The sequence below is a fragment of the Zeus faber genome (genome assembly GCF_960531495.2).
Source record: "Zeus faber genome assembly, chromosome: 15".
NCBI classification, from domain to species: domain Eukaryota; kingdom Metazoa; phylum Chordata; class Actinopteri; order Zeiformes; family Zeidae; genus Zeus; species Zeus faber.
Window position 1 is genome coordinate 9806161 of NC_137194.1, and position 27500 is coordinate 9833660.

The following is a 27500-nucleotide window of genomic DNA, read 5'->3' on the forward strand; positions in this document are numbered from 1 at the left end:
ATCGGGAATCCTGAAGTCGTTGTGGTTTTCACACTACATGTCTGATCGGTGACAGGGTTGTAATACGTTACAAAATCTTTCACCAGGAGGAAGTCCCGATGAGTCTGTCGGCTCTGCAAACTGTCTAGTCATGAAATCACAGGCGAGAAGTGACACCAGATATAATGCAATACCATGCGTGGTACAGCATTATTTATTTTTTTATTCTTGATCACTGAAAAAAATAAAAATAAAATAACAGCAGAATTTAAATAAGAAATAAATTAAAAAGAAGAGACCCAGAGAAGAAAAGTAAAATAGGTATGTTGTGTGTTTCTGGCGGCTGCTCCGTGCACTCCCGTCTCTCCTTCTCGACCCCCTCACTCCATGTCTGCGCTCATTGGCTGCAGTCGCTCCCGACTCCATCCCGACACGACCAGATATTAAACCTGCTTGGTATCTCGCCGGCGTCTGCGACCCGTGGACAAGCGCTCGGGGAGCAGCCGGATCGCGTCTCAGCGCGCGCGCTGTGATTTTCCTCCGATCCGGTGCTTTGTGAAAGCACCCCTCTCAGATACAGAATGGCATCACAGTGCTTTAAGTTGATGCGGTTATGGGAAAAAAAACGACCTTCGGCAAAACGCGATTGCCGCCTTTGTACGATAATCTCAATGCTGGATTCAATTAAATGTTTTTTTTTTTTTTTCATTTAAGACTCTGAACCCTAATTGACTCCTAATGATTGGAAAAATAAGGCTTGTTCAGAAATGAAAGACCACTACCGACTCCCTGTGACCCCGTCTGCTGTTTGGAAACACCTCCGCTCCCACACTCAGCCGCTGAAAAAATCTGCCCGCCGACGCACAAATTGTGTTACAATCTTGGCCGTTAAACGCAGATCGACGGGCGCGTCAGTCGAGTCTGTCAGTCTGAAATCATATACCATCATGTGGTCAAGGCTTTTGAACATCCCGTTTTATATTGTAATCGGTTTTGATCGGTAAATTGAACTAAATGCGCGACTTCCTGCAAAAGGGCTTTGTGGTGCTGTGGTGCTGACAGGTTCTCGTTTGACTTTTTAAAAACAAATGTAAACATAAACAATCTCACTTGTTCTTTTTTTACAGTTAAAAAAGTCAATCAAGTCATCAAATCAAGTCTCGTCACAAATATGCAATGATACAATAATACAATGATACAATGATACAATGATACAACGATACAATAATACAATGATACAATGATGCAATGATGCAATGATGCACTGATACCATGATACATTGATACACAATGCTACATTGACAGGTTGATAGGTTTTTTTTCTGGAGATGCATTTGTTTCTGACATGCACAAAGGGGAAAATACAGTAAAATATATTACAGTTCAGTATGATTCTAAGAACTATTTCCGGGACCATTCGTGTAAAATGTTGAGAGATCCACCAGAAATGGAACAAACCGCAACAACCAGGAAGTGAATCCACAATCTGACATTGTTCACCTTAATCCCATCTGCTTCCCCTTCCAAGTATTACTGAAGATAATAATGATTTATTTTCAATAGAATAGAAAAAAAAGTGAAACAGAAAGGATTTGCTGATTTGAAATCGGTTTTGAATCTTAAATTATGAACCGCAATATGGAATATATAAATAATACCGGGGAATAAATAAGAGATAACGCAACTGACTGCTGTCAATGGTTGTGTTCGGCTGAAAAGGTGAACGCAAAACAGGTCAATATGTAGTGAAGTGCGGGCCAGCCAGCTGTTAGCTCACACAAACACACACACACACACACACACACACGCATGCACGCATGCACGCACACACACACACACACACACACACACACACACACACACACACACACACACACACACACACACACACACGCATGCACGCACGCATGCACACAAATACTTATATTTTATACATGAACACCCACATTCAGACACACACACACACACACACAGAAACCTTATTGCCCACACCCAAACAGAGGAGGGGCCGCAATGACATGTAGACAAACCTCTGTGCTCTGATTTATGTCTGTTTTTATTTATTTATATCTTTATCGCTTTCCATCTAATGTGTATGTATACATATACAGTATTTACATAGACGTACAGTATATACATATATACCTATATCTATTTTTCTTTTTTCTACCGTTGTTATCAGGAGCGTTCATCCACTCGGCTCCTTGTCTGTGATTTTAATCTGTCCTGGAAGCTGCAGCTGGTACGAGCCTCGCGTTCCGACCTTGCTTTACCTGAAAGGAAAATCAAAGAGTCTTAAATAGTCCCTGCTCTCTCTCTCTCTCTCTCTCTCTCTCTCTCTCTCTCTCTCTCTCTCCTTCTCTCATCTCTCTCTCTCTCTCTCTCTCTCTATCCCTGTTGTTTTTATAGGTTGCATTGAGTACAATAGGTATCTCTCTCTCCTTCTATCCCTCTTTCTCTCTACTCTCACAATTTTTAGTTTTCAGTCTTGAATACAATAGCTTTTTTGCTCTGCTCTCTCTCTCTCTCTCTCTCTCTCACTCTCTCTCTCTCTCTCTCTCTCTCTCTCTCTCTCTCTCTCTCTCTCTCTCTCTCTCTCTCTCTCTCTCTCTCTCTCTCTCTCTCTGTCTCCTCCCCAGCACAAGGCTGTGACATTGAGGGAATGTGATGTGATGTATTGTTGTGAATAATGTATTCTGCAAGGATTGTACTGAGCGCGTGGAGCAGATGGCAGCAGGTTGATCTGTGTGTGTGTGTGTGTGTGTGTGTGTGTGTGTTTGTGTCTGTGTGTCTGTGTGTGTGTGTGTGCAGGCACATGCACACGCACGTTTAACGACAGGGTGCATACGTGTCACATGTGCAGAGATGTGTGTTTCCATTACGTGTGTTCCTGTGTAGGTTGGTATGTGTGTGTGTGTGTGTGTGTGTGTGTGTGTGTGTAGATGTGTTTGCTCACACCGATTGGGGGAGGAGCGTGAGGGAGAGTGTGGTTGAGTGTGTGTGTGTGTGTGTGTGCCTAAGTGTGTGCGCGCACGTGTGTGTGTGTGTGACTGTGTGTCTGTGTGTGTTTGCGAGCTCCCTTTGTGAGATAAGATATTCAAATGGTGGATTATTTTAATGCAATATTTTTTTTCTCTCCAGAGCTTTAATCCCTAAAGCAGTTGAAATGAAAATAGTATATGTGTTCTTTCAAAGTCTCCCCCTCCCCCACCTTCTCTCTTTTCTTTTTTTTTTTTTTTATTCCCCGATAGGAATTTGGGGCTACCAGCTGTCTAGGAACGGGATCCTTTGCACTTTAATTTCACTGGAGCGTAGTTACAGCAAAGAACAGTGATTACATTCTCCTGCCGTGGAATCCGCCGCCACCTTTTCAGGACGGACGGATTTCAGAATCCCAGGTTTTGTGTTTTTGATTGAAGCGGGATAGTGACGTGGATGATGATGGTGAGGAGGAAAGGGGTTTAATTTGTTTGCACATCGATTCTGTGGATTACGTTAAAAGGACGGCTGTAACTGTGAAATAAGTGCATTCCCGCACGCCTGTACGCGCTCGCGCTCGTTCATGTGCACGCACACGTTTGTGTACGCGTGCACGCACACGCACAAAGGCGCAAGCACAAACGTGACCACACAAAGGCCTGCAGGCTGGGGGAATTTATTTTACGTTCCTATATAATTTGTCCTTTTAAATAAGGTTAATAATGAGGTGAGGGAGATCCCATATAGATATGCTGAGAGAGCTACAGTATATCTATACATATCAAATCAGGTACAATAACACAACATTATTAAAATGTAAAAGACTGATCAAACATTCCCACAAGGACACACGCACACACACACACGCACACACACACACGCACACACACACACACACACACACACACACACACACACACACACACACACACACACACACGTACAACGTTTCCCAGCCACTTTCATGCAGCTATCCCCGATAGAGCTCGCTAACAGATGGTACAAGCTATTTGCACTCACTTACAGTTTACATACCATAGAAGGCTATTCTCCACCGGCCCGCGCTGAGAGAGATTTTACATTTAGATATCTTTAGCCGCTCCCACTCACTCAGCTGGTGTTTGGAATACTGATATTACTGGACGTAAACCTTGCGCGACGCTCAGAAACCTTATTTATTTTCCACATTTAACCAAGGGGAGCCAGCCTGTGTTCCAAACGGTCCCATGCTCCCTCCATCCTGTGATCCTTTGACATAAATCCCAGATGGTATCGTCTCATATCATGATATGGACATTATATCGCCCCCAACATGTTCCTTCAAGGTAAAAAGAAGAATACTGTCAATATCTCTGGCATATTGACAAAAATGCATCATATGATTGTACTTCAATAAACAAATATGATAGCAGTACTTACTACTCTATCTGCTAGGTCATGATATGCACATTACCAATGGTTGTAATGGAACCCTAGGAGCCCTAGAAGCCCTAGAAATATAGGGCCCTGCGAACACAGGACCTTGGGAATATTGTACCTTGGAAAAGTGGGACCTTAAATACATAGGACCTTGGTAACATACGTCCTCAGTAACACAGGTTCGAACTTGAAAACACAAGACCTTAGTAAAAATAGGACCTTGGGAACATAGGATGGCACTTCAAAACATAGGTCCTTCGTAACATAGGACCTTGGGAATATCGGTCCTTAGTAACATAGGACCTTGGGTTCATGAACTTGAACGAAGGACGTACGAATTGACGGAGGAACTTGGAAACATAGGACCTCGTTAACATAGAACCTTGGGAACATAGAACGTTGGTCACATATGACTTGGAAATATGGGACCTCGGTAACATAGGTCCTGAGTATCATAGGACCTTGGGAACATGGGATGGAACTTGAAAACACAGGACCTCGGAAGCATAGGACCTTGTGAACATAGAACGTCGGGAACATAGGACGTTGACATGACCTTCGAAATATGGGACCTTGAAAAATAGGACCTTGGAAACATAGGAACTCATGTACATATAATCTCGGGAACATAGGACATTTGGGTATATTGGGTCCTGCAAACATAGGACCTTGTAGCAACATGTACTGTAGCACCGTGGCAGCCTAGGGCGGACCCATACGGAGCTGGATCAGTGTTTGACTGAAGTGACTTGCAGAAATCACGGCTCGTTCTTTTGAAACTATTTATATTTCCGTACAACCTGCTGTTTTGTTATCAGTGGGACACTGGGTTTCCTCCCTCGAGGCTCTTCTGCAGTGTTTATGTTTGCGTTCCTGTGATGGCAACCGTGTCGGCATCCAGTGTTGAAACGAGGTTGCGGGTGCGACTCCCATGGCGCCGCTATCAGGAATTTCCCAAAAAGGCCCCCAAAGGCACCTCAGTAAAGTGGCGACGGCCCACTTGGCCGCTAAAGTGCATGTCGGCTGAACGCCTGGCAAGGAGACTACAAACCAGCCAGCTCCCCGGTATTAAACTTCCTCCCACGCCACAAAGACACAGAAGTTGCAAGTTTTTGATGTTTTGTTTAATTGATTTAAAGAACAAAAATGCTAATAATAATAATAATCACATGATAAAAATAAAAAAAGATTCCCACCTAGTGTTTCTTTCTCTGTATTCCAAAACACGGCGGCTGAATCCAGGCCCAGAGAAAAAGAGGAATGAATAAAATTTACATCTCGTTCTCTCTTTCCTATTAGAGGCAGTGAGCATAATTGGGTAAAAGTAGTTAAGTATTTGAGCGAGCTGATTCAGTCTCTCCGGGATGGTTGATATTGTACTTAGGAAAAAAATGGCCCCAGGCAATTCATTAGCAGTAAATAATTGAGAGGCTCAGCATGTGCCGAGGTGAAACGCCTCTTATTATTTTATAGAGTTTATATTCTTAGGGACTCTTCAGTTTAAGAGTATTAAAAATGCACAACCCTTCCTACAAATTACTCAATCCAAATAGTCTCAACAGGCCCTAATGACTTACCATGCATTTGCTATTGTTTACCACTGTTTTTTCCTAAATTCTTCGTTTTCAATGTATAAGGAAATATAGAAATAAATACAACTCCGGCACTGGTACACAACACTACCCTGTGAAGAAATTACTCTGAGGAACTGAGATATGATATGTGAGAAACTACATATCATACATACACTGTATATAAATGATAGATTACTGTGGAAACATTTTAAGTATTATATTTATATTAATAGTCTTGAGAGTTAATATGCAGATATTATAGTGTATAAGAAACAATTGTACAATTTGAAGAAGGATGAACGAAGAGCAATTGTCCAGAAATTTGACACCAAAGTGTTGCTCCAAAGGACACTGCTTTCACCTGATTCTCACCTTCATTACAACGTTTAAGACAAGGATGAACCAGGAAGCATGGTTGTATATTTATTTTTCAATTTGAACACAAAAGTGGGTGATTGGCCACATTTTATGCAGTAAGCGTGAGGGCTGAATGATTAATGGAACACATATAAACCGACATTGCAATGTAATAAAGGCACTTTTTAAATCGCGAAGGCTGTGATTAAAAAAATAGCGTTTTTTAAAATGTTTTTATTGTTACACAATCTAACCGATGTATTCTAATGACATATGCGACCTACAGTATATGGACGTATGCGCGCAACTTTTTTTACAAAAGATAATACATTTCTGCTGAAACACTGCATACATTCTGAATGTTAATTTTCAGATGCGAACAACCGGCTTGATGTTAAATCAATGAGTCAATATTCTACTGTGATTGAAGGTTTTTCTTTTCACAATTCAGTAGTTAAATAAAGATATGTTATTCATATCAATTCATGCATCAATTCATCCCTTTCTTCACGACACGTAGGCCAGGCCTACAGGAAAGAGCAGTTTATATGTTGACTGTATCCATTGTTGTGTTGGCCATACTATAGAATGATTTATTGCTTCTGTTTGGTGAAAAATACAGAAAATAAGGAACAAAAAAAAAAAACAATAGCATACTAAATCGCAATCGCAATATCGGTCTAAAAAAAAAATCGCAATTTGATTATTTTCCCAAATCATTATGCTCTAGTAAGCTCCTCCATCTTAGGTATTGCAGCTTGTCTCCATTGAACTGATACGGTTCTCTATAGTCTCCTCTATAATAATACAGTCTCTTGTCTTTTTGGCAAACCGGTGCATTTATGCCAAAACTGAGTGCACCTGCATCCATTTTGGAGCCTCAGAGAAACACCTGCAAGGGGAGCTTGTTTACGAAAAATAGCACCAGTTAATTGAACATCTGTTAGGAAGCCTTTCTTTTTTTTTCATCATGGAGGTTTACCTCACTGTCTCCCTGTCACTCTTGTTCTTTATTCACACTGTAGAACGCAATGTTTCTTCCTTTTTTCTTTTTTTTTTTTTCTCATACCACGCTGCGGCAGAGAAGAGCTGTTTAAGGTTTTGGTGAAGTGCGCATCTCCACGTTCATGGTGGTTTCCGGTGAAGTAACCTAAAGGCCACTGGGGTTTTATTTAACATCACATAACGCCCCACAAAATACCATGTGACAACCGAGAAATGGAGGAGCTTCTGAAGCTCTGATTGGCTGCTCACTGTGTGTCCTATAATAGGATTGGCTGCACCGTGATGTGCTCGGGCTCTTTGCTCCGCGGCCCCCGAGTTCAAGAATTTTGCATCTCGAGTCGGTGTGTCTACAACCGCCACACAGTGTGTTCTCACGTGTGGTGAGATTTGGTGAGGGTTTTGCCCTGAAGTTTCCCAGGCTTTGCACTCGATTCTGCACTAGAATACGGTGGCCGTGCTTATATTGTATAAATCACAGATACTTGACAACCGCAATTGTTCGCAGGCAAAAGAGTGCTAAGCGGTGGTTTAGACATTGAGGAAGCATCAAGGAAGAGATTCTCCACCGCTAGCTCCATAAGAATTCCCCACTGTTACCCAGATCCATGGCTTGCTGCCAGTGTTCAGCCGTGCTGTCTTGTACGTGGTTGTGTGTGTGTGTGTGTGTGTGTGTGTGCGTGCGTGCGTGCGTGTGTGTGTGTGTGTGTGTGTGTGTGTTATGGCATTGAGATGGGCATTGGGAGGAGGCGTGTTGGGAGAGGAGGGGATGTCAGCTCATTAACCCTCATTCTCCCCAGTGCTGCCATGAGTGGAGTCACTGTGTTAGGCTCATGTCATTATACCTCCCCTTGCACACGCGTGTTGGGTGTAACGGGGGCAGAGCGGAGCAGCCGGAGAAAGGGGAGAAGGCAGCGAGGGCTCCCGGGGATGAGTGGGCGGGGGTGGCCTTGACATGTTCCTTTACAAATGCCCCTCTTGTTACCGCGCAACAAACTAAAGCCCCGTCGTTTCCTCTCCACGCTTTTGTCTACTCTGTCTGTCCTCTGTCTATTCCCTCCCGTCTCTCTTTCTCTCACCACAGGCCCGGTACAGTGTTGGTGAACGAGGGGTTAGGCTCCTCCACGGTACCCCCCCTCCAGCCCCCCACCCAGCTGGGAAAAGACTGCCCGCTGCTGGGGTGAGATATAGTTGCCAAGAGCCCCCTTCCCCTATCCTCTTGATTCTTGTGCGCTAAAGCCAATGGATTTTTCTGGGTGTGCCCCAGGGTTCTGTTTTGGGCCCAGTGGGCTTTTTTTTTTTTTTACAAGGTTGCAAACTGGGCCTTATAGTCTATGTAATTTGAACGCAATAGGCCTCCTCTCTGTGGAGCGATTCATTCAATAAGAACCATGTAACCTTACTTACAGAGTCCTCTCACACAGAGAAACACACTTAAATGCACACACACACGTACGCTTAAAAAGCACACACACATTTGAGAATGGTTACTTGCACAGGAACGTCTTAGAAACATAATTTCTTTGGTACATTTGCTACAATATTAGTACATGTACTGGCAGTCTCCGTGTAATGAAGGTACACACCTGTGTCAAATTCAGAAAATTTCTGCAAGTGTGCAGGTATCAGAAATACTGCAATATATTTTTCTCTTATTTATCTGTATAATTTGGCTGGGATGTGGATTAGTAAAACTCTGAAATAATGTTATAATATGAAATTGTTATCTGCACTGCACATGTTTCCCTATCTCCCTACTTGTTTGCAAGGAGTAAACCAGCCTTAATTAGCTGTATTTTAATAAATTACCATGAAAACAGCAAATTCTGTGAGCTTGGCTCAACCTTAAACACTGTACCAGGTTATCCTGTACTGTATGTCTGAGCTCAGGCACATATGAGCCCCTGTATTCAAGATAAGCTTTATTTTATAGTCAATCAATATGAGATCAATATGTCTTTCTTAAGACATTCCCAAGAGAAATTGATATTTTTTATTTCACACGACACGGGACCATTATTAAGGGACTTCACAAGAACGGATGCAAGGGTTTTTTTTGACAGTATATTAAGTTCAGTGCAGGTACCAAACTTCCTGTTGTCTGACTGACCACAAGCAATAAACGCCAACCAACAGGAAACTCAAAAAAAAAAAACAACTTGAGCAAGTGAATAGCAGTACGTGCAAATGGCGACCATTAGTGCAATCGTCAGAACTTAGTCAAAACAACAGCTCCGCTAAAATAAATATATCACGAAAAGAAAGGCAACAGTGGAAATGCTTCTTTTGGCCTTTTGGCCTGGTCATGGATGCTCCTAAAAACCCGTCTGCAAGTTTTAGAGCATTCGTGTTGAAATCAAAGCGAGCCCCGCCAAGCACCTGAAGGTCCGGGTGCAGCAGGTGTCGGTGACCCCCAACGGCTCATGTTAACCTTGAGACTTGTGGCATTTCACTGTCGTCGACGATCCCATTTCTGGTATCTGCGCGCCCCTACCAACGCGGACACCACCGGCCAAATCAATCGCGAGCGCTGTTAAAAATATCAGCGATTAATTAGCGGCCGCGTTCCGGCGAGCCGACTCCAACCAACACAAAGCCCATACCTTTTATATCCCTGCCAAACGGGCTGACAAGACATGGCAGCAGTGGAAATAGACTGATATATTTCCAATGCTTGTCATGATTTATTTCAGTATCTGCCAGAACAGTCAAGCTTCGTCTTTTTTTGTTGTTTACTCTTTTCTTTTTTCTTCCCCCCCCTTTTCATTCCTACTTCAATTCTGTGCAGAGAGGCAAGAGATCAGTAGATTGCATTAAGATAACCAATTATATGATGGAGAAAACCAGAGTGCTTTAAAAAAAAAAAAAAAAAAAAAATGTTTTCCAGCTGCAAGCTATCTGATGCTGCAGCGAAGAGAGGCAAAGGGCGGTGGGGTAATGTGACGTTCACTCTGACCTTATCTTCTCTCATCGCTGTTTACCCCAGTCGGTTAAAAGTGGCTGCTCTACATCCTCCCCTCCTGCCAGAGAAACCTCACACACACACACACGCACACACACACACACACACACACACACACACACACACACACTCACACACACACACACACACACACTCGGACGCAAGCACCCCAGCGCACACCTCCATTCCACCGTTAGAGACAACCGACTCGTGTTTTCATTTTTGCGGTCATGCACGTACGTTGCGCTCGTACTGTCACTGTATGTTATCGCTATGAGCTGCTGTGATGTAGGATTTGTACTTTACTGCAGCGTACTCGTACTCGCCACCTGTCCATAGTAGGCTGAGTAGTTAGCATGGATCAATAGTCGTATTTTATCTTATTTTATATTATCTTATCATAGATGTGCATGTTTTTAAGCTTTTGCACATTCAGTTGTTTGTCATATATGTCTCTGTTGTTTTTCTAACATGTCATCTGACATATTTGATGTGGCTCTTTTTTAATATTCTGGTTGTTTTCTGTTGTGATTCCTGGTTTATATATTGTATCCCTCACCTTTATTGGCATTGATTAGGGCACGGCAAGATCAGATATCACGAATTTGTTTTGACAAATACCTCAATATTGATTATTTGATGATGTCCTGGGGATGTTTATTGGTGGTTTTGAGATATTTACACACAAGAAACAATTAGTAATGTGGATATTCGGACCAAGCAGGTAAAGACGTTGATTAGAACAGATAGAGCAAATAATGTCTCAGTTCAGAAAATGTAATTACTGTAATTCCGGTAATTCCGGTAATTCCCGGTAAAACAAAAATAAATAGGTCTTCTGAGTTTGTCACACCACAGAAAAATGTGTTATTAACTACCCAGCCAAATTTGATGATGATGATTAAAGAAACGGGCAAGGGTTTCAAAATCGTGAAAAAAAAAAAAAAAAAGCAGTATTCTCTGCTCTGAAACACTGGCTTCGGGCGCTGAAACCGTGCAGGCCCGGCACCAGGATGAGGTGACAGAGGGGGGCAGTTAAAAATGGCGAGGGGGCCATGTGGAAACGGTGTAAATGTAATACCTCTACGGTGAAACCACAGGGGTTCTTTTTGTCTTCGTTTGGAGAAAAGATGGCTCTGATCGCTCTGATAGCGCTGTTTGGGAACCTCTGCTCTGGTCCAATGATGTCAATGCGCTCCAGGGTTTAGAGTGTTAGGGGAGGGGCCATGCTGAGTATGGCTCCAGCGCGTCATTGAACCACCATTTCAGACCCGCCCCAAAAAAATCCTCAACACCAAAAAAGGTGAAAAACTGTTTCGTGCTCCAACCCCCCCCCAATCCATGTTTTCAGCAATGATTTTCTCACATGTATAATGTGTTTGGATGCAAATCACTGAATGGACTTTAGGCTTAAAAGACAACATTGAACTATATTGTCATATACTGTACACCAACCTGGTCTCATTTCACGGCATTGATGTCATAACACGAATCTTGAATGTTGAATAACAATAAATCACTCAGCCCTAGTATTGGGTGTTTATGCATGCTTTGAGACATGACAGGACTTTATATGTTATTATTTAGGGTTTGATGTTTATTTGGATCCAACATTACAGTCGTTGCTACAGAGCCCAGTGCGGCTCCTTGTAGCCCAGTGCTGCCGTCCACTTTAATCTGCTTTCTGACGCTCCTCCTGCCGCTCCCTGCGTCTGATGCAGAGGAAGAGCTTTCTGTCGGTGCTGAAGGCTGGGGAGGCGGATACACCACAGTGCGTGGGTCGCACTTCACTCTGACACCATTTCTTTCAGCATCAACCGCTCACTGGTAGACACACACACACGCACACGCACGCGCACGCGCGCGCACACACACACACACACACATACGCACACACACACACACACACACACACACACACACACACACACACACACACACACACCCACAGACTGTGGCGTGACCCCTTTCACACTGTGCTCCATTTACCAAACAAGCAGTCAGAACGACTGACAGATAGAGAAGCGATGTCTCGTGCACGCGTATGTAGACGCGCACGCGCGCACGTTCTCGTACACGCCAACAGAAGAACGAGCCTCAAACACACACTTAAGATAAGATAAGACTTAATTAAATTTTTTTTCCCCCGATTGCATGAGCACATTAGTCCCAACGGAATTCGCTTTTTCGGAACAATTAACGCACAGGTCAAAACTTTACCAGGTTTTCCAAAATGATGATTTTGATTTTGCAAAATGCACCAAAACTCTCCAAACATTAAATACATGACACAAAATCAACTACCTTAAATCAACTTGTTGGCTACTGAATGAAAAAACTATTGCAATCAATCATTACACAATGGCCCAACAAATACTAACTACAACTTATAAATATTTCACCAAATATGACCAATGGAGAAAGAATGAATGTCCAGAAACAAAAGGCTTTATTTTACCTTTCCAATTTCAGAAACCTTCAAAACCTTTATCCATTACAAACTCGATGATGCTGAGAATAAATATAATATAGAATTTTTTTTTAATAAAAATAAAATCCGGCAAGCTAAGAAATCACTGCAAAAACAAAGCAATGTTCAAAAATGCAAAACAAATATCTTTACCCAGCAGATCCAGTCTGCTCGTTCTTCACTGGATCTCTTCCCTCGCGATGCAGCGAGGAAAGAACCTCTGGAGCCCTCTTCCTCTATGGGCCCCTCTACCTCAAATTTGTCCTCACCCTCTGCCCTTTACCTGGCCCATTCTTGAAAACGGCAACTCAGAGGTGAGCTCCGTCATGCAGGAATAGAGAGTGATTGCTGATTGAAAGGTTGTGAAAAAAAACCTTTTGCACGCGTTTAGAAGAAGTCCACGTTCAAGAGAGTAAGTTGTATCAGTTGTGACTAAATGGGTTTGGCTTCGCATTTAATTTGGCAGGATTTACTCAACTGGAGTTTTGCATCTTCTGTAGGGACTTGTGTTTACTGTTCTGCAAAAATGCAGAATGCAAATGCACTCAGCATTCGCATTGCGTGGTGTGTGAAAGCAATGAGAAATGACTCACTGTATTCCTAAAAAGAACATGGTTGTGCTCATTAGTTTATCATGGAGATCAAGTGAAGCCCAGTTTCATTACAAGTGTCTTAGCAGTCGAGAAAAACGGAAGGCCCTGGGGATGAAAATCAGGGAAAAACACACACACACACACACAAACACACACAAAAGTGCCTCGGTCGGCACACACACACACACTCACACACACACACACACACACACGCACATACACAGTTCGACAGCTGTGATTTCCAGTTCTGCGCAGACGTTTGGAGTGCCGCTCGTGTTATCGCTCTTTAGTGTTTGTGATTCACGCTGTCGCCACGACAGCGAGTGCACGCGGTGGGGCCCAAGCGGTGACGTCGCCGCTGATCGAACGACCTGTACGACCGCCTGTCATTTGTTTACAAATTTTGGTTCGCTCAACACAGGAGCCTGTGACCTCACGAAAAATGCAACAAAGCATGCTCTCGAATCGGCCCAAAAGTAGTGAACCACAGATGTGGCAGCGGCCTCACGACAGACGGTGTCTGCGCTGTCCATTCAGCACCACAAGTACACGGAGCGGCGACGGATGTTCAAAATTCATTATTATGTCTATTGTCTATTATATCTTTTTTTTGATTTTTATTTTTTATTACGTTTTGGGCGAGGCCTGTAGCCTACACCAATGTTTGTTCAACAATTCCATTTTGTAACATTCAAAGCGATCGCCTGTTATTATTGAAATAATCAAATTAGTTTTAGCGTGATGGGTCTGCAAATGAAACCGTTTTGCCGAATCAATGGCGCATTTCTTTGCGTGCGTTTGCGAGTGCAGGCTCGAAATAAATAAATACATTTTATCGTGATGGATGACATATTCGGCTGGGAAAAACGCTCCCGCACGAAAACCCCCTGCAGCGCACACTCTGCTCCCTCCCCCACAAAAAACAATACCGATATATTTTTTTTATTTGATTTTGAACCTTTTGAACAGGCTGATAATATTCACGAACACAACCTTTTCGACAGCAAATAAGGATTGTATTTGGAAAAAGTAGATAGATAAAGATAATTTCGCCACAGTCTCACACCACTCAGTCCTGGTTGCAGCGGCTGGACCAGGCAGGAAGGCTCCAGGCGACATACAAACTTATTTCTAACTGTTGAACCGTGTCCTTCTGCACGATCTCGCTCCCATGCCCCTTAATTCTATTGGACGCCGCCACGTGTCACGTTGGAATAAAATATTCATTTTTATTGCGTCTTCAACGTTTTGAAAGATGACTCTATCAAAATCCAATCTCGCCGCGCGGTCGGATGTTTACCCCAATTTGAACTCTGGAACTCTGGATGTGGGGCTGGCAGTGAAGATGCTCCGGCTTTACCAGTAAAGAGGAAAAAAAAACACACACGCACACACAGACACACACACACACACACACACACACACACACACACACACACACACACCAACTGTAAAAACCTTATTTAGCGTCGGCCATCCGTGCACACACACACACACACACACACACGTACACACTGCGTTTCTGCTTAATCTGTCTTACCATCTCACCTCCACCTCTCTGCTGCTGTTGACTCACTCTCTTTTGTGGTTGTTCCAGTTCAACAGAAAGTGGATGAATGAGAAGACGCTGGATTGTTTTTTTCTTTTGTTTTTTTTTTTGGGCTGTTTTTTTTTCCACATCTGAAGGTATACGGGGGCCGGATGCAGTGGGAACTGGCGTGCGTTTTGTCGTTTGTCAGAAATACTATAAAGTATTTCAAGGCGTCGGGTGATGCGGGGGGAGGGGCGGGGGGGGTGGAGGGGGATAGGGGGGAGGCTTTGAGGAAATTATCTTTTGGTTTCCCCCTCTCTTCAGAGCTGTTTGGTTCTATTAATAATCCTGTGAGAGAACTGGGTCGTTGCTTATCTGATTTGATCTATCTATCTATCCATCTATCTATCTATCTATCTATCTATCTATCTATCTATCTATCTATCTATCTATCTATCTATCTATCTATCTATCTATCTATCTATCTATCTATCTATCTATCTATCTATCTATCTATCTGTCTATCTATCTATCTGTCTATCTATCTATCTATCTATCTATCTATCTATCTATCTATCTATCTATCTATCTATCTATCTATCTATCTATCTATGTCTGTCTGTCTGTCTGTCTGCCTGTCTGCCTGTCTGCCTGTCTGCCTGTCTGTCTGTCTGTCTGTCTGTCTGTCTGTCTGTCTGTCCGTCCATCTATCTGTCTGTCTGTCTGTCTATCTATCTATCTATCTGTCTGTCTATCTATCTGTCTGTCTGTCTGTCTGTCTGTCCCTCTGTCTATGTTCATATGTGGCCCACCACGTGCTGACACGGCGCATTTCGGGGCAGCCTACTTTTGGCTGCACGTGAAAAACATTGTCTGTTCCTTTTTTTTTGTCCCAAATGACGTATTTTCGAAAAAAACTGACTTTGGTTTCCAAATACGTTAGGAAATATTAAAAAGTCGCGGCTACTTGATCCAGCAGCAGCATTTCACAGGGAAAGAGAAGTCGCTCCCCCACTCGCTGAAATCGCAAAGCGGCGCAAGCGACCGCCTCACGGCCGCCTCACGGCCGCCTCACGGCTCCCGCCATTTGAACGCGACACGGCGGCAAATGAACACTGCGAGCGAGGGGCTTCACTCCCCCGTGGAAACACCATCTCCGTGTGGTTACGGATGACAAGGAGAGGGCAGCAGATTATATCTCAATTATATCGCGGAACAGGCGGCGGGGTTCTCCCAGAATGCAAATGGCTGGGAGGACTTCACCTGGTGCATTCTGGGAATTATGGCCCCCTGGTGAAAGGTTGTCATGCACGCGATCTGAAACGGGCTACTTTCTTAAAATGATCATTGTCAAGTCATGCGAGTAATAGTGAGCATGAGCTTAGAATGGGAAAAAGAATGACTCACTACGGAGGAGTAACTTAAATTTTTTATTTTCCATTTGGGGTGCAAAGCTCCGGAAATGCTTCTCAAAACTTTCAAGGATGATTCCTCAGAACTCCTGTTTTCAAAACCTTTATATTTAACAAGTCGTAGCTTCCGAAACATTTGCTTGATTCCCACAAGTGATGCCTTGTCTTGAAGCTCTGATCCGACACGTTGCTGTTGCGTGAGGGGAAAAAAAACCCAAAAATGTTAAATTTCTAATTTCGAATTTCCTCCACCTCTTTACTTACTATTTTTCCAACAGCGACGATAGCGACCATGTTTCTTCTCTTTCTGACCGCTGTTTGTGTAAGCCAATTAAAGTTAGGGTTAGGTAGGGTTAGTTATTGAATATTTCATATTATCAGTAGTCCCTTGGCAGGTGAATCAATCAGGTGAAATTCTCCCCATCCCTCCAACTGAAATAGCACTTTTGCTCCAACACAGGTGCAAAAAGCAAGTGTGGAAACACCCTTTATGTTCCATTGGAGCGGGAATGTGCGACCAGGAAGTGATGCCACGAGCGCACCAGGAAGTCACGCTCACTGAGACCATGCGACTGGACTTGGGCTGAATTTATTTTCCCTGTATGTCTCTCATTTTGATTCCCTCCTGTTTTACAGCGATTTTTCGAGAAAAAAGTCCGTTCTCTTATTGTTTTATCTTTTAGGCGGCAGTCTCCACTAAAGGCCATGGGCCTTTGCAAAGTCACATGGTGCAAGGTTAACGTGCGGCTGAAGACAAACGCTCTGGCGGAGCTCGGGTGGATGTGACACTATGTGTGTGTGTGTGTGTGTGTGTGTGTGTGTGTGTGTGTGTGTGTGTGTGTGTGTGTGTGTGTGTGTGTGTGTGTGTGTGTGTGTTAGGATCACACTCCTCACACCCAGGAAGAGGCCCTGTTTCCCTTATCTAACGACAACAGAGCATGTGTCGCCATGGCCACAGGCTGCGCTCTTCTGGAGCTGTGTGTGTGTCTGTGTGTGTGTGTGTGTGTGTGTGTGTGTGTGTGCGTGTGCGCGCGTGTGCGTGTCGTGTTCATTGTTTGCCTATGTTCATTGTTTGCTCGGGGCGTGGTACAGCATCAGAATAGTCACTACACGCACACACACTCTCTCTCTCGCTCTCAGCCACACTATCTGCTCTTCCCAAACTCTGACTCCTTTTCTCTCAGTTTGTTCATTCCTTTCCTTTTTCTGTGCACTCTTTTCTTTCTTTCACCATCCCTCATTTTATTCCTTTGTTTCCTGGTGCATCTGCTCATTTGTCTCTCTCTCACTTGCACTCGTGCACTTCCCTCCCAGAGTCTCTCTCTCCCTCTGTATCCCTGCCTCTCTCACCCTGTCGTCTGGCTTTGAACCAGCAGCGAAGTTGGGCACCATCAAAATTCAGTGGCACATTGTCTCAGGTTGAGGTTTTCTAGGTCTTTTCTTACACTAATTGCACAGAGGAAAATGGAGAGAATTTGAAAAGAGAGATAGATGTAAAAATGTAAAAAAAATACATATAAAAAAGAGAGAGAGAGAGAGAGAGAGAGAGAGAGAAGGATGATGATGAAGAAGAAGAAGAAGGGGGAAGACGAGGTAGAAGGGTGCTCAAACAGACATACATATTGCATGAGTCCCCCCGCTGCACCCCCCTTTTCTTCTCAGAATGACTGTGTACGGTTCGGGGCTTATTAATTCCGCTCGACGAGAGAATTATTTTTAGAGACTTAGAGACATACAGGCACAGGCTTTTAAAGTCACAAGTATTACACATTCTGCTCATATACGTTTCCTCGTCTTTAAATTGGAAAGTTCCAGAAGTTTGGTTATCGCGGCACCGCCGCACTCCACAGATGTTGAACTGGTTTTAAAGTTGGATGGAACCAGAGTTGACACCGACGGCCTCTTATCGGAGATGAACCATCAGCAGTTATGATGTGGTTATGAGTTAGGATCATAACTGTAGTCGTGATTAAAATAGCTCCGTGGGTTTATTTGAATGCGCTGTAACACTGTCTTTAACACTTACATGGAGATATTTCATCATGATACACTCCAGGAACCCCCCCGGTGTCTCATAGTCTGTCTGTGTCATATTTTGTGGTGCGTATTTGCACTGTTATTGCGTTGGGGACATCCCTACATACAGTATGTAATTGTATTCATTGTGACCTACTGATAAATACGAGCTGAAGCTATATCTGGTACATTACATCCAACAGCAGGGCCACGGCCCCTGACAAGTGGATATATCAAATGAAATATAATAAAACAATAAAAATTGTATTATATAAAATACAATGAAAGATATATAGTTTTAATTAAATTAAATCAAATTAAATTGAGCAAATTAATACATAGAATAATACAATTAATTTGTGTAAGCAGTGTTTTCTTAGAATTTTTTTTTTTTTCATTCTTTTCCCAAATTATTATTATTTTTATTTGTATTTTTTTCTTTTCAACAAAACCAGTTTGAGAAGTATAGTTTAGACTTGTTTTAAGCCCATTCCTAGCTCAGCGTGATCGCAGTTAGTGACAGTTTGTGTAAGCAGCCAGCTCCCATTACGATCGCGGACTTTAAAGGGGGATTACGTGAATTGCCCATCAATCACTAGCGATCTTCAATGGATTCTGTCATTTTTGGCGGTAAACTGTCTCACCAGTGCACTCCCAGATGAAAAGATGCCGCCATTGTATCTCACCATTAGTGCTGTGTAAATATTACATGTTTTCCCTGGATCTGCTAGTTAGCATTACTTCCACCGTGCGGCTTCATTATTTCTGAAGCGCTCAGCTCCGTCGATGATGGCATGACCTACTTCTCTCTCTCTCTCTCTCTTTCACTCTGTCCCTCTTTGTTTCTCTCCCACTCCCTATTTTTCTCTATTTGTGTTTATCCATCCATCCATCATCCATCCCTCCATCTATCTATCTATCTATCTATCTATCTATCTATCTATCTATCTATCTATCTATCTATCTAACTATCTATCTATCTATCTATCTATCTATCTATCTATCTATCTATCTATCTATCTATCTATCTATCTATCTATCTATCTATCTATCTATCTATCTGTCTATCTGTCTATCTGTCTGTCTGTCTGTCTGTCTGTCTATCTTTCTATATATCTATCTATCAATCCATTTCATCTTTCTCTCGATCACTCTCTCCCTCTCTTTCACCGACTGTTTTGCTCCATCTTTCCATCTCTCATTTTATCTCCATCTCTGTCTCTCGCTCTCTTTCCCCTCACTTTTTCTTTCTTTCTTGTTTACCCACTCTGTCCATTCTGTCACTATCAGTCATGCCCGTCATCATCACCTTCCACCGTCTCACCCCTTCTTGCCCTCCCCCCATCGTTTGTTCACCGTCTCTCTCTCCGTTCACTTATCGGCTCGGTGCCATTGCTCCATCGCCTTTATCTCTCCTCCTCTCTTCTCTTGCCGAGTCGCCACCTTTAATGCTCTCTCTCTCTCTCTCTCTCTCTCTCTCCCTCCACCCTTCTCTCTGCCTCCATCTCTCATTTACACATTATTTATTTCTCAATTTGTCCCTCTTCCACTGTCTATTATTTATTCCCCTCTGTCTCTGTCCCTCTCCCTCCCTCCCTCGCTCCTTCTCGTCCTCCATCTTTATTCCGCCCGTCTCCCTCGCGCGCAGTGCGCGAGCGCCCGTCCCTGCTGAACAATTACCATGCAAAGCAATCCAAATAGAGATGTTTGCCGAAAACAACATGTGTGTAATTACTGCTTAATGAGGCCCTTGTCTCAGGCAGAATGCCCAATTAGAGCGGCGATGGGGTGGTGGGGGGACGACGCCAGGGCCCACTGAGAAGGAGAGGAGGGAAAAGAGGAGAAGGGGAGAAATGAGAGGGATTAATACAGGAAGGGTGGTGCGGTGGAGTGCGTGGCAGAAGGGTGGTGCGGTGGAGTGCGTGGCGGAAGGGTGGTGCGCGTGGTGGAAGGGCGGTGTGGTGGAGTGCGTGGTGGAAGGGTGGTGCGGTGGAGCGCGTGGTGGAAGGGTGGAGTGCGTGGTGGAAGGGTGGTGCGGTGGAGCGCCTGGTGGAAGGGTGGTGCGGTGGAGCGCGTGGCGGAAGGGCGGTGCGGTGGAGTGCGTGGTGGAAGGGTGGTGCTCTGGAGTGGGTGGCGGAAGGGTGGAGGGGGCTGAAGGGAGGAGTGTGTGCACAGAGGGAGAGGCGAGTGGTGAGAGTGGAGGGACGCAAAGAGGAGATGGAGAAGGAGGAGAATGAGAAGAAGGAGAAGGAGGAGAAGGGGAAGGAGGAGAAGGGGAAGGAGGAGAAGGAGAAGGAGGAGAAGGGGAAGGAGGAGAAAGAGGAGAAGGAGGAGAAGGAGAAGGAGGAGAAGGAGGAGAAGGTAACAGAAGGAACGAGGGAGAGCGGAGCGGAAAAGGCTGAGGTGAGCAGCGGGAAAGAGAGAGGGAGGAAGGAAGGAGACGAGGAGAAGGCGACCGAACGAACGAGGGGAAGGCAACGTGAAAGCGAAGGTAGCAGCGGGCAGATAAAGGGGGGAGGGAGTAAGAACGAGAGAAAGAGAGAGTCGTGAGAGAGAGAGAGAGAGAGAGAGAGAAGGAGAAGTATGCACAGACCAAGAGGAAGAGGAGGAGGAGGAGGAGGAGGAGGAGGTAACGGAATTGAATGAGGGCAAGTAAAGTGAAAAAGTAGAGGGAGCGGTGGGGAGAGAACGAAAGAGGGAGAGAGAGAATAAGAAAGAGAGAGTGAATATGAGAGAGGAGAGAGAGAGAGAGAGAGAGAGCAGATGATTTCTGCAGTGAATGTGGAGTAATGGCAGAGCTGATAGCATTGAGCCAAGGATAAATTGGCATTTTAAATGGGCGAGCGAGGCAGAGCAAAGGAGTGCTGTAGAGAGGAGAGAGAGAGAGAGAGAGAGAGAACTGGGGGGGGGACTGCCTTACATCAGAATATATGGGCGGCCATGTTGAAGCACAAAATGGCTGACCTTTCCAGGCTGTCTTGGGGCGTTTTTTTCGACGAATACCGCATTACTGGCGGTAATTGGTTAAAAATGAGAGCGTTTGGAATTCCTCTCGTTCCCCCTTCTTGAGGCGGGAGAGGGAACGTCGAGGGCCCCGATCGCACTCCGTCCACCTGGAGAATTTCAGGTTTAAAAAGAAATTAATTTAAATAAAGAAGGAAGCCTTCGTTATTAGTTTTTTTTGTTGTCCTTGTTTTTTTTTTTTTTTTCTGAAAAAAAAATCGTAGCGGTATGAACGGGCTTGGAATCACCCCCTGAAGGAAGTCAAAGTGGAGCTCGGCGAAACCTGCGACGAGAGATTCCCACGCGGGGGGAACCTGGAGACGTGTCACCCAGGCCCCCGTCACCCCGGCCCCTCTCCCATGTCTTCGGACGGCAGGTCGACCTCGGCGACCTTTTTAAAATCGGGGAAATGTCCCCCGGAATGAAATAAGATGAGATAGGCGGGCGGGGAGGGGCGGGGAGGGGCGGGGAGGGGAGGGGCGGGGAGGGGGGCGATTCGGGCGTTAAAGCAGGGAGGAACAGAGCGGCGGGGGAAGGAGATCCAAATCAAAACGATAGGAGAAGGAACGGACGTGGTGCAACAGACTGCTCTCTCTCGCTCTCTCTCTCTCTCTCTCTCTCTCTCTCTCTCTCTCTCTCTCTCTCTCTCTCTCTCTCTCTTTCTCTCTCCTCTCTCATATTCACTCGCTCTCTTTCTTATCCTCCCTCTCTCGCTCCCTCTGAGCGTCGGCACCCGGCGACTGGATCCCCGGCCGGGGTTTGCTCCCGTGAATGGCTTCGCGCGCCCGGCCTCGCGCCGCGCTCCTTCCCCTCCGTCGACGTGCGGTGGCCTCCCCGCCGATCTTCCGGGTTCTGGGTTGAACGTGTTCGGCTACGCTCCCGTACGTGAAGCGAGATACAAAAACAAGATACAACCCCCCCCCCCCCAAAAAAAAAGAAAAGAAAAGAGCAAAGGTCCCGGTATGGAATTTCACCTGGAATGCGGTCTAGTTTGATCATGTTGCTCAGTGGTGCCTGCTCCTGGGTCGGCGGAACGCAGACGTCCTGTATTTTGACAAAGAAGGACCTCGGTCGATAAACAACAAGAGGCTTTTATATAAGAATGTTCAATGTACGAAGAGGGATTTGTGTTTGCTCTGCTCTTTGTGTGTGTGTGGTGTGTGTGTGTGTGTGTGTGTGTGTGTGTGTGTGTGTGTGTGTGTGTGTGCGCGTGCATGCGTGCGCGCGCGCGCGTGTATGTATCTGTGTCTGGGTATGTGTGTGGTTGTGTACAGTATTATGTGTGTGTGTGGGTGTGTGTGTGTGTGTGTGTGTGTGTGTGTGTGTGTGTGTGTGTGTGTGTGGGTGTGTACAGTATGTGTGTGTGTGTCTGTGTACAGTATATGTGCGTGTATGTGTACAGTACATGTGTGTGTGTGTGTGTGTGTGTGTGTGTGTGTGTGTGTGTGTGTGTGTGTGTGTGTGTGTGTGTGTGTGTGTGTGTGTGTGTGTGTGAGTGTGTACAGTATATGTGCGTGTGTGTGTGGGTGTGGGTGTGTACAGTATATGTGCGTGTGGGTGTATGTTTACAGTACGTGTGTGTGTGTGTGTCTGTGTGTGTGTGTGTTTGTGTGTTGGGGTATGTGTGTGTGTGTGTGAGAGTGTACAGTACGTGTGGGTGTGTACAGTATATGTGGGTGTGGGTGTGTACAGTATACATCGGTGGGTGTGTGTGTGTGTGGGTGTGTGTCCATGGATGTTATTATTCACCAGGAGTAGGATTCATTGAAATCTCGTCTGACAAAGCTGGATGTCTTTGAGAGTCAAGGTTGTTTCACAAGGAAGCTCCTTCCACAAACGACTTCTCAGACGACACTTTCCATTTGCCTTGACAACCTGTAAGTCAATTCCAATCAGCAGTTGGGAGCCGCAAAGAGGACACTGTCTATCCCACGGCGGCGGTTGTTTGAGGACCACCACCCCCCCCGAAAAAAATTAATAAAAGAAATTGGAAAAAAACCACACAATATCCAGCACGTTTTGCTGTTTTGTGAAGACAGTGCACCGACGCGTCCGGTTCCATCGTCAGCCCCTCCGAGCCGCAGCTGGGGATTCCTCCACTCCCCCCCCCCCCCCCCCCCCAGCAGCGCTGCACTTAGGGCGAAGTAGCTGAGCTGGCGTAGCGCTCACTTACCGGCCGGCGAAAGGTCTGTTTCCCAGGCGGCAGCCGCCGCTGCGAGGGGTCAGGGGTCGTTGGCTGCTCTGCGAGGTGTTAACCTCGCGGCGGGGCGGTGTGTTGGCACCTGCAGCGAGTGTTGACTCCCTGGCCGATTAGCTCGCTCGCCGTGTCGTTAGCCCGGAGTGCGAGACGTGGCGTTCCCCTCGCTTTCATCGCGCGCGCGCGCAAACACGCGCGCGTGCAGGTGGACGCGAGCACTGCAGGACTCTCGCAAAAAATCATTGAAAGCCCCCCTCGCTGCTCCATGCACACAGAGTCGCTCAGCCCACGGGGGGAAGCCCAGATCTCTGGCCGCTGTGTTCATCCAACCTAATTACCGGCTCGCTGAAGAACAGTAATTACCCACAGTGCCATGCCACCATGAGGTTTAGCCAAAGTGACAAAGTCATTAGAATCACACTTCAGGCCACCCATATAATGCCTTCTCTCTTCCTTCCCACTGTGGCTTCATTCAATATTATTATTATATCTTTTTTTTAAAACACTGAACGTGCGGGGCGGCTCGATCTGCTTCCAACGGTTTTATTCATCGTTGGGTCGAAGGAAAAAAAACAAAACAAAAAAAAAGCAGAAGCAGAAGATGAACATTATCTAATGGAATTAGTTCCTGGCCAGAGGTTTCTGTCGAATGTCTCGAGGTTAAACGGCGGTGAGTTGAGGCTGGACCATTCCAAAACCATGCCCTCGCACGTTCCCCAGCCAACAAGGAGCTTCTAAAACGTTGTCAGAAGTCGACCCCAGTAGAGTCGTCACATGATCACGGACCCCGGTCATTTCGTACAATTTGGTAGATCCCACAGCCGTACGTTTCCACGCAAATTAATTTCGGTATATATAAGTCAAATGCAAATTACATGTGTTTCAATCAGTTGGGTTGAGGCAAATGAACAGTCATGTTATTATTACATGTGTTATTACTATGTTGTAAGCTTCTACTTTAATAAAATGAACAAACGGGACACATTTCAATTAGAATCCTGTTTTTGTCATTCGAAGTGGTTAAAATCAGCCTTCAACGTCGTGGTCGTTCCACATGCATCCCATTAAATCGCATTTTCTCTGTCTTTTATCCGTCTCTGTCCACAGTTTGATGGTGACAACATGTACATGAATGACAATAACCAGGAGTTTCGGTCACCCAGCCAGGTAAGGCCGCACGCGCTCATTTTCTATTCAAGTTCGATAATGTTTCCTTTTTTTGTTTGTTTGTGTTACATTTGCCATGCATCATCTTGGTGATTTCTGATTAATCAGCTCCTCAAGAAACATGATTTATATTCATCAAATAACTGCCTACTGATATGGTTTATTTTTTGAATAACAAAACATACACTATTTGATGGATTGACGGCATAACACACACTCTAACTACATGAAAATAATTACCAGAACATAACATAACATTTTATTAATTCCTTGGGGGAAAAGCTGGGAAATGTGAATTATATTTCAGCTTTGTTTTTTTAATTGATTTTATTTGTTGCATCTCACCATTCCGCTTTTGATGTTTGCACTTTGTGAATTCCGTCTACGGATATATTATTTTTCATTTGTTCCTCTTAAATAACTCTCTAGTGAAGTCAAGTCTGTGATGCTACCGCGAGCCCAGCAGGAGAAGCCGCCGTAGCTCTCAGCAGCCGTAGTCTTCCAGCCGTTTAGCTCCCACTGAAGCTGCGTTTTGGGGCCGTCAGTGCCTCGGCTCCCAGCAGGAAGCAGCGACACATGGCCGCACATATGGCTGCGCACGCAGTTCCAGGATCTGTTGATCCAGAGGCGGAGTCCTTCTTGTTCGGCCAAAATGTAATGTCAATTAGCGGCTCGTCTGGTGCTGCCGGAGGCACGAGGGTCAGCGCACTAAGCGGCTGTGGACATGCAGGGGACGTGCACGCAGACCTGCATGTGCACGCAGAAACACACAGGCACACACACACACACATACACACACACATACACACACACAGACATAGAAGGGACAGAGTATGCAATCAATCACCCTCGCAAATCACACACAGACAAACAATCAGACGTATGCAAACACACACACCCACGCACGCACACAGAGCACACGTGCATTTATGTGGTGTACACACACACACACACACACCAAATGTATTTGAAGGCACAAATAGACAGACATGGACAATTCATTTTGGCGAGACAATCATACTGCATTATCAGTAAATGCACCAACACATGCATTATCACACACACACGTACACTCATACACATACAGTGCAGAGCTCACATGCATATGCACATGGCCATTTTCTTTTGTGTATACAAACACTGTAAATCAAAAGTACAAATGCACCCATACACACACAGACACATACACACAAGCATATACATACGTCCATTTTCTTTTGTGTACACAAATTTACTATAATTAAAAATTGAAATAAACCCACACATACACTCGTGCACATATAGAGCACACATGCTTACACACATGAGCGATATTTTTTTTAATGAAAACGTGTACATGTGTTGTCACGCCAACAGAGACACACATACATGTGTATATGCACACATGCATATACACATTTATTTAGTGGATGTAAACAAACCGTATTTAATTGCACAAATTTATTCACATCCTGCCCACACACACACACACACACACACACACACACATGTAGAGTGCACATGCATACACACATATTAATTACGCTAACATGTTGTATTTTAAAAGCACAAATAGACATGGATGCCGCCACACACACACACACACACACACACACACACACACACACACACACAAATACACACACACACACATCTACACACACATGGCCAATTTATTTTTTGAGCACACACAAAATATATGCTTTGATGTGGGGAATGAGTGGCTATAGGGAGAAGGTGGAAGGGAAGCTTAAGCTTGTGTACTTATAGCGCACATGAGAGAGCACGTCCGCTAATTGGGAAAAATGTCCAGCTTTGTACTCTCGCAGAGTCACACCCGGTCATGTGTCGGTCACGGAGCTGTGTCAAAAACAAAACAAGGGTCTGCGGCGCGGGAGGTTGGGAAACCCGCCCAAAAATCGGGCCGCTCGGAAAGTTGACCGCTGGACTTCTGAGGCCCCGTCGTATAGGGATGTGTGACAACTCTCTCGTCGTAGAGGGTGAGGGACGGACAAGGAGGCCGGTGAAACAGACAGCCAGACTGTGCCGGGCGTTTATTGTAACAGCGAGGAAGACGGACGTCAGCCGACTCTGCAGCGGGAGCCCAGCCCCGCTGTCAGGGGAGAGATCAAGCACACAGCAGCATTTAAAGACCCTGCTAATTACCTCAATCTCCGACAGCCGCGTCCCCTGCCGGCTGCCAGTGCTGGCTTCCCCCCGGCGCCGGCGGACGCCGCCAAGACCGCTCCCCGCTAAGCCTTTGGAAATATCCTTCCAGGGTGGCGCTTCGTCAAAACTCCGCCTTCCGCGTTTTCGTGTGAAGCGGAGCGCCTTCAAAACGCTGACGAGGGGACCTCGGCCCGCGTCAGGGAACACTATGGCGACGCCCGACGCCCGTTGCGTTGTTCTCTGTGCCTTCACTCTGGGGTTAAAACCATTCTCGACGTCCATACAGTCTTGTGTAGAAGGAAAAATGAAAACGGACACAGAAATAAAAAGATTTACGAAAAAACATTTCAACAGAGACGTCATGAAATCACAGAAAGAGAAGGTCAGATTTAAAGCAATTCAAAGCAGGGGCTCATTATTATTCACCGAAAGGCAGCGGCAGATAGAAGTTGGTGCTCGACGGGGCGTGGGCTCGGAGGGAGAACCCGCCGGCGGGTTTTTTTTCCCGAAGACGTTTAGCGCAAAGACAAAACTCGAAAAAAAACTCGAAAACGGTGAGAACGGGGGCCCTTGAGCAGTCCCGGCGAGGGCTTCCAGTCGCCACATCCAAGAAACATCTGCACCTGCTTTACGACTCGTGGCAGAGAGACGTCATTAATCACAGCGAGTGGCAGGGAACGCCAGGCGTTTG

General features: G+C 45.2%; 1 protein-coding gene across 1 annotated transcript in view; it reads left to right on the top strand.

Moving 5' to 3' along the window:
- The window catches only part of LOC307240783 (TOX high mobility group box family member 2-like), a gene marked incomplete at both ends in the record, with an annotated part of 103214 nt that overhangs the window by 28720 nt on the left and 46994 nt on the right, over positions 1-27500 (top strand). Inside the window, 2 exons of the mRNA XM_080014642.1 lie at positions 8395-8490; positions 24602-24661. Of these exons, the coding sequence (XP_079870768.1) occupies positions 8395-8490; positions 24602-24661 (156 nt within the window). The remainder of the gene's footprint in view (positions 1-8394; positions 8491-24601; positions 24662-27500) is intronic.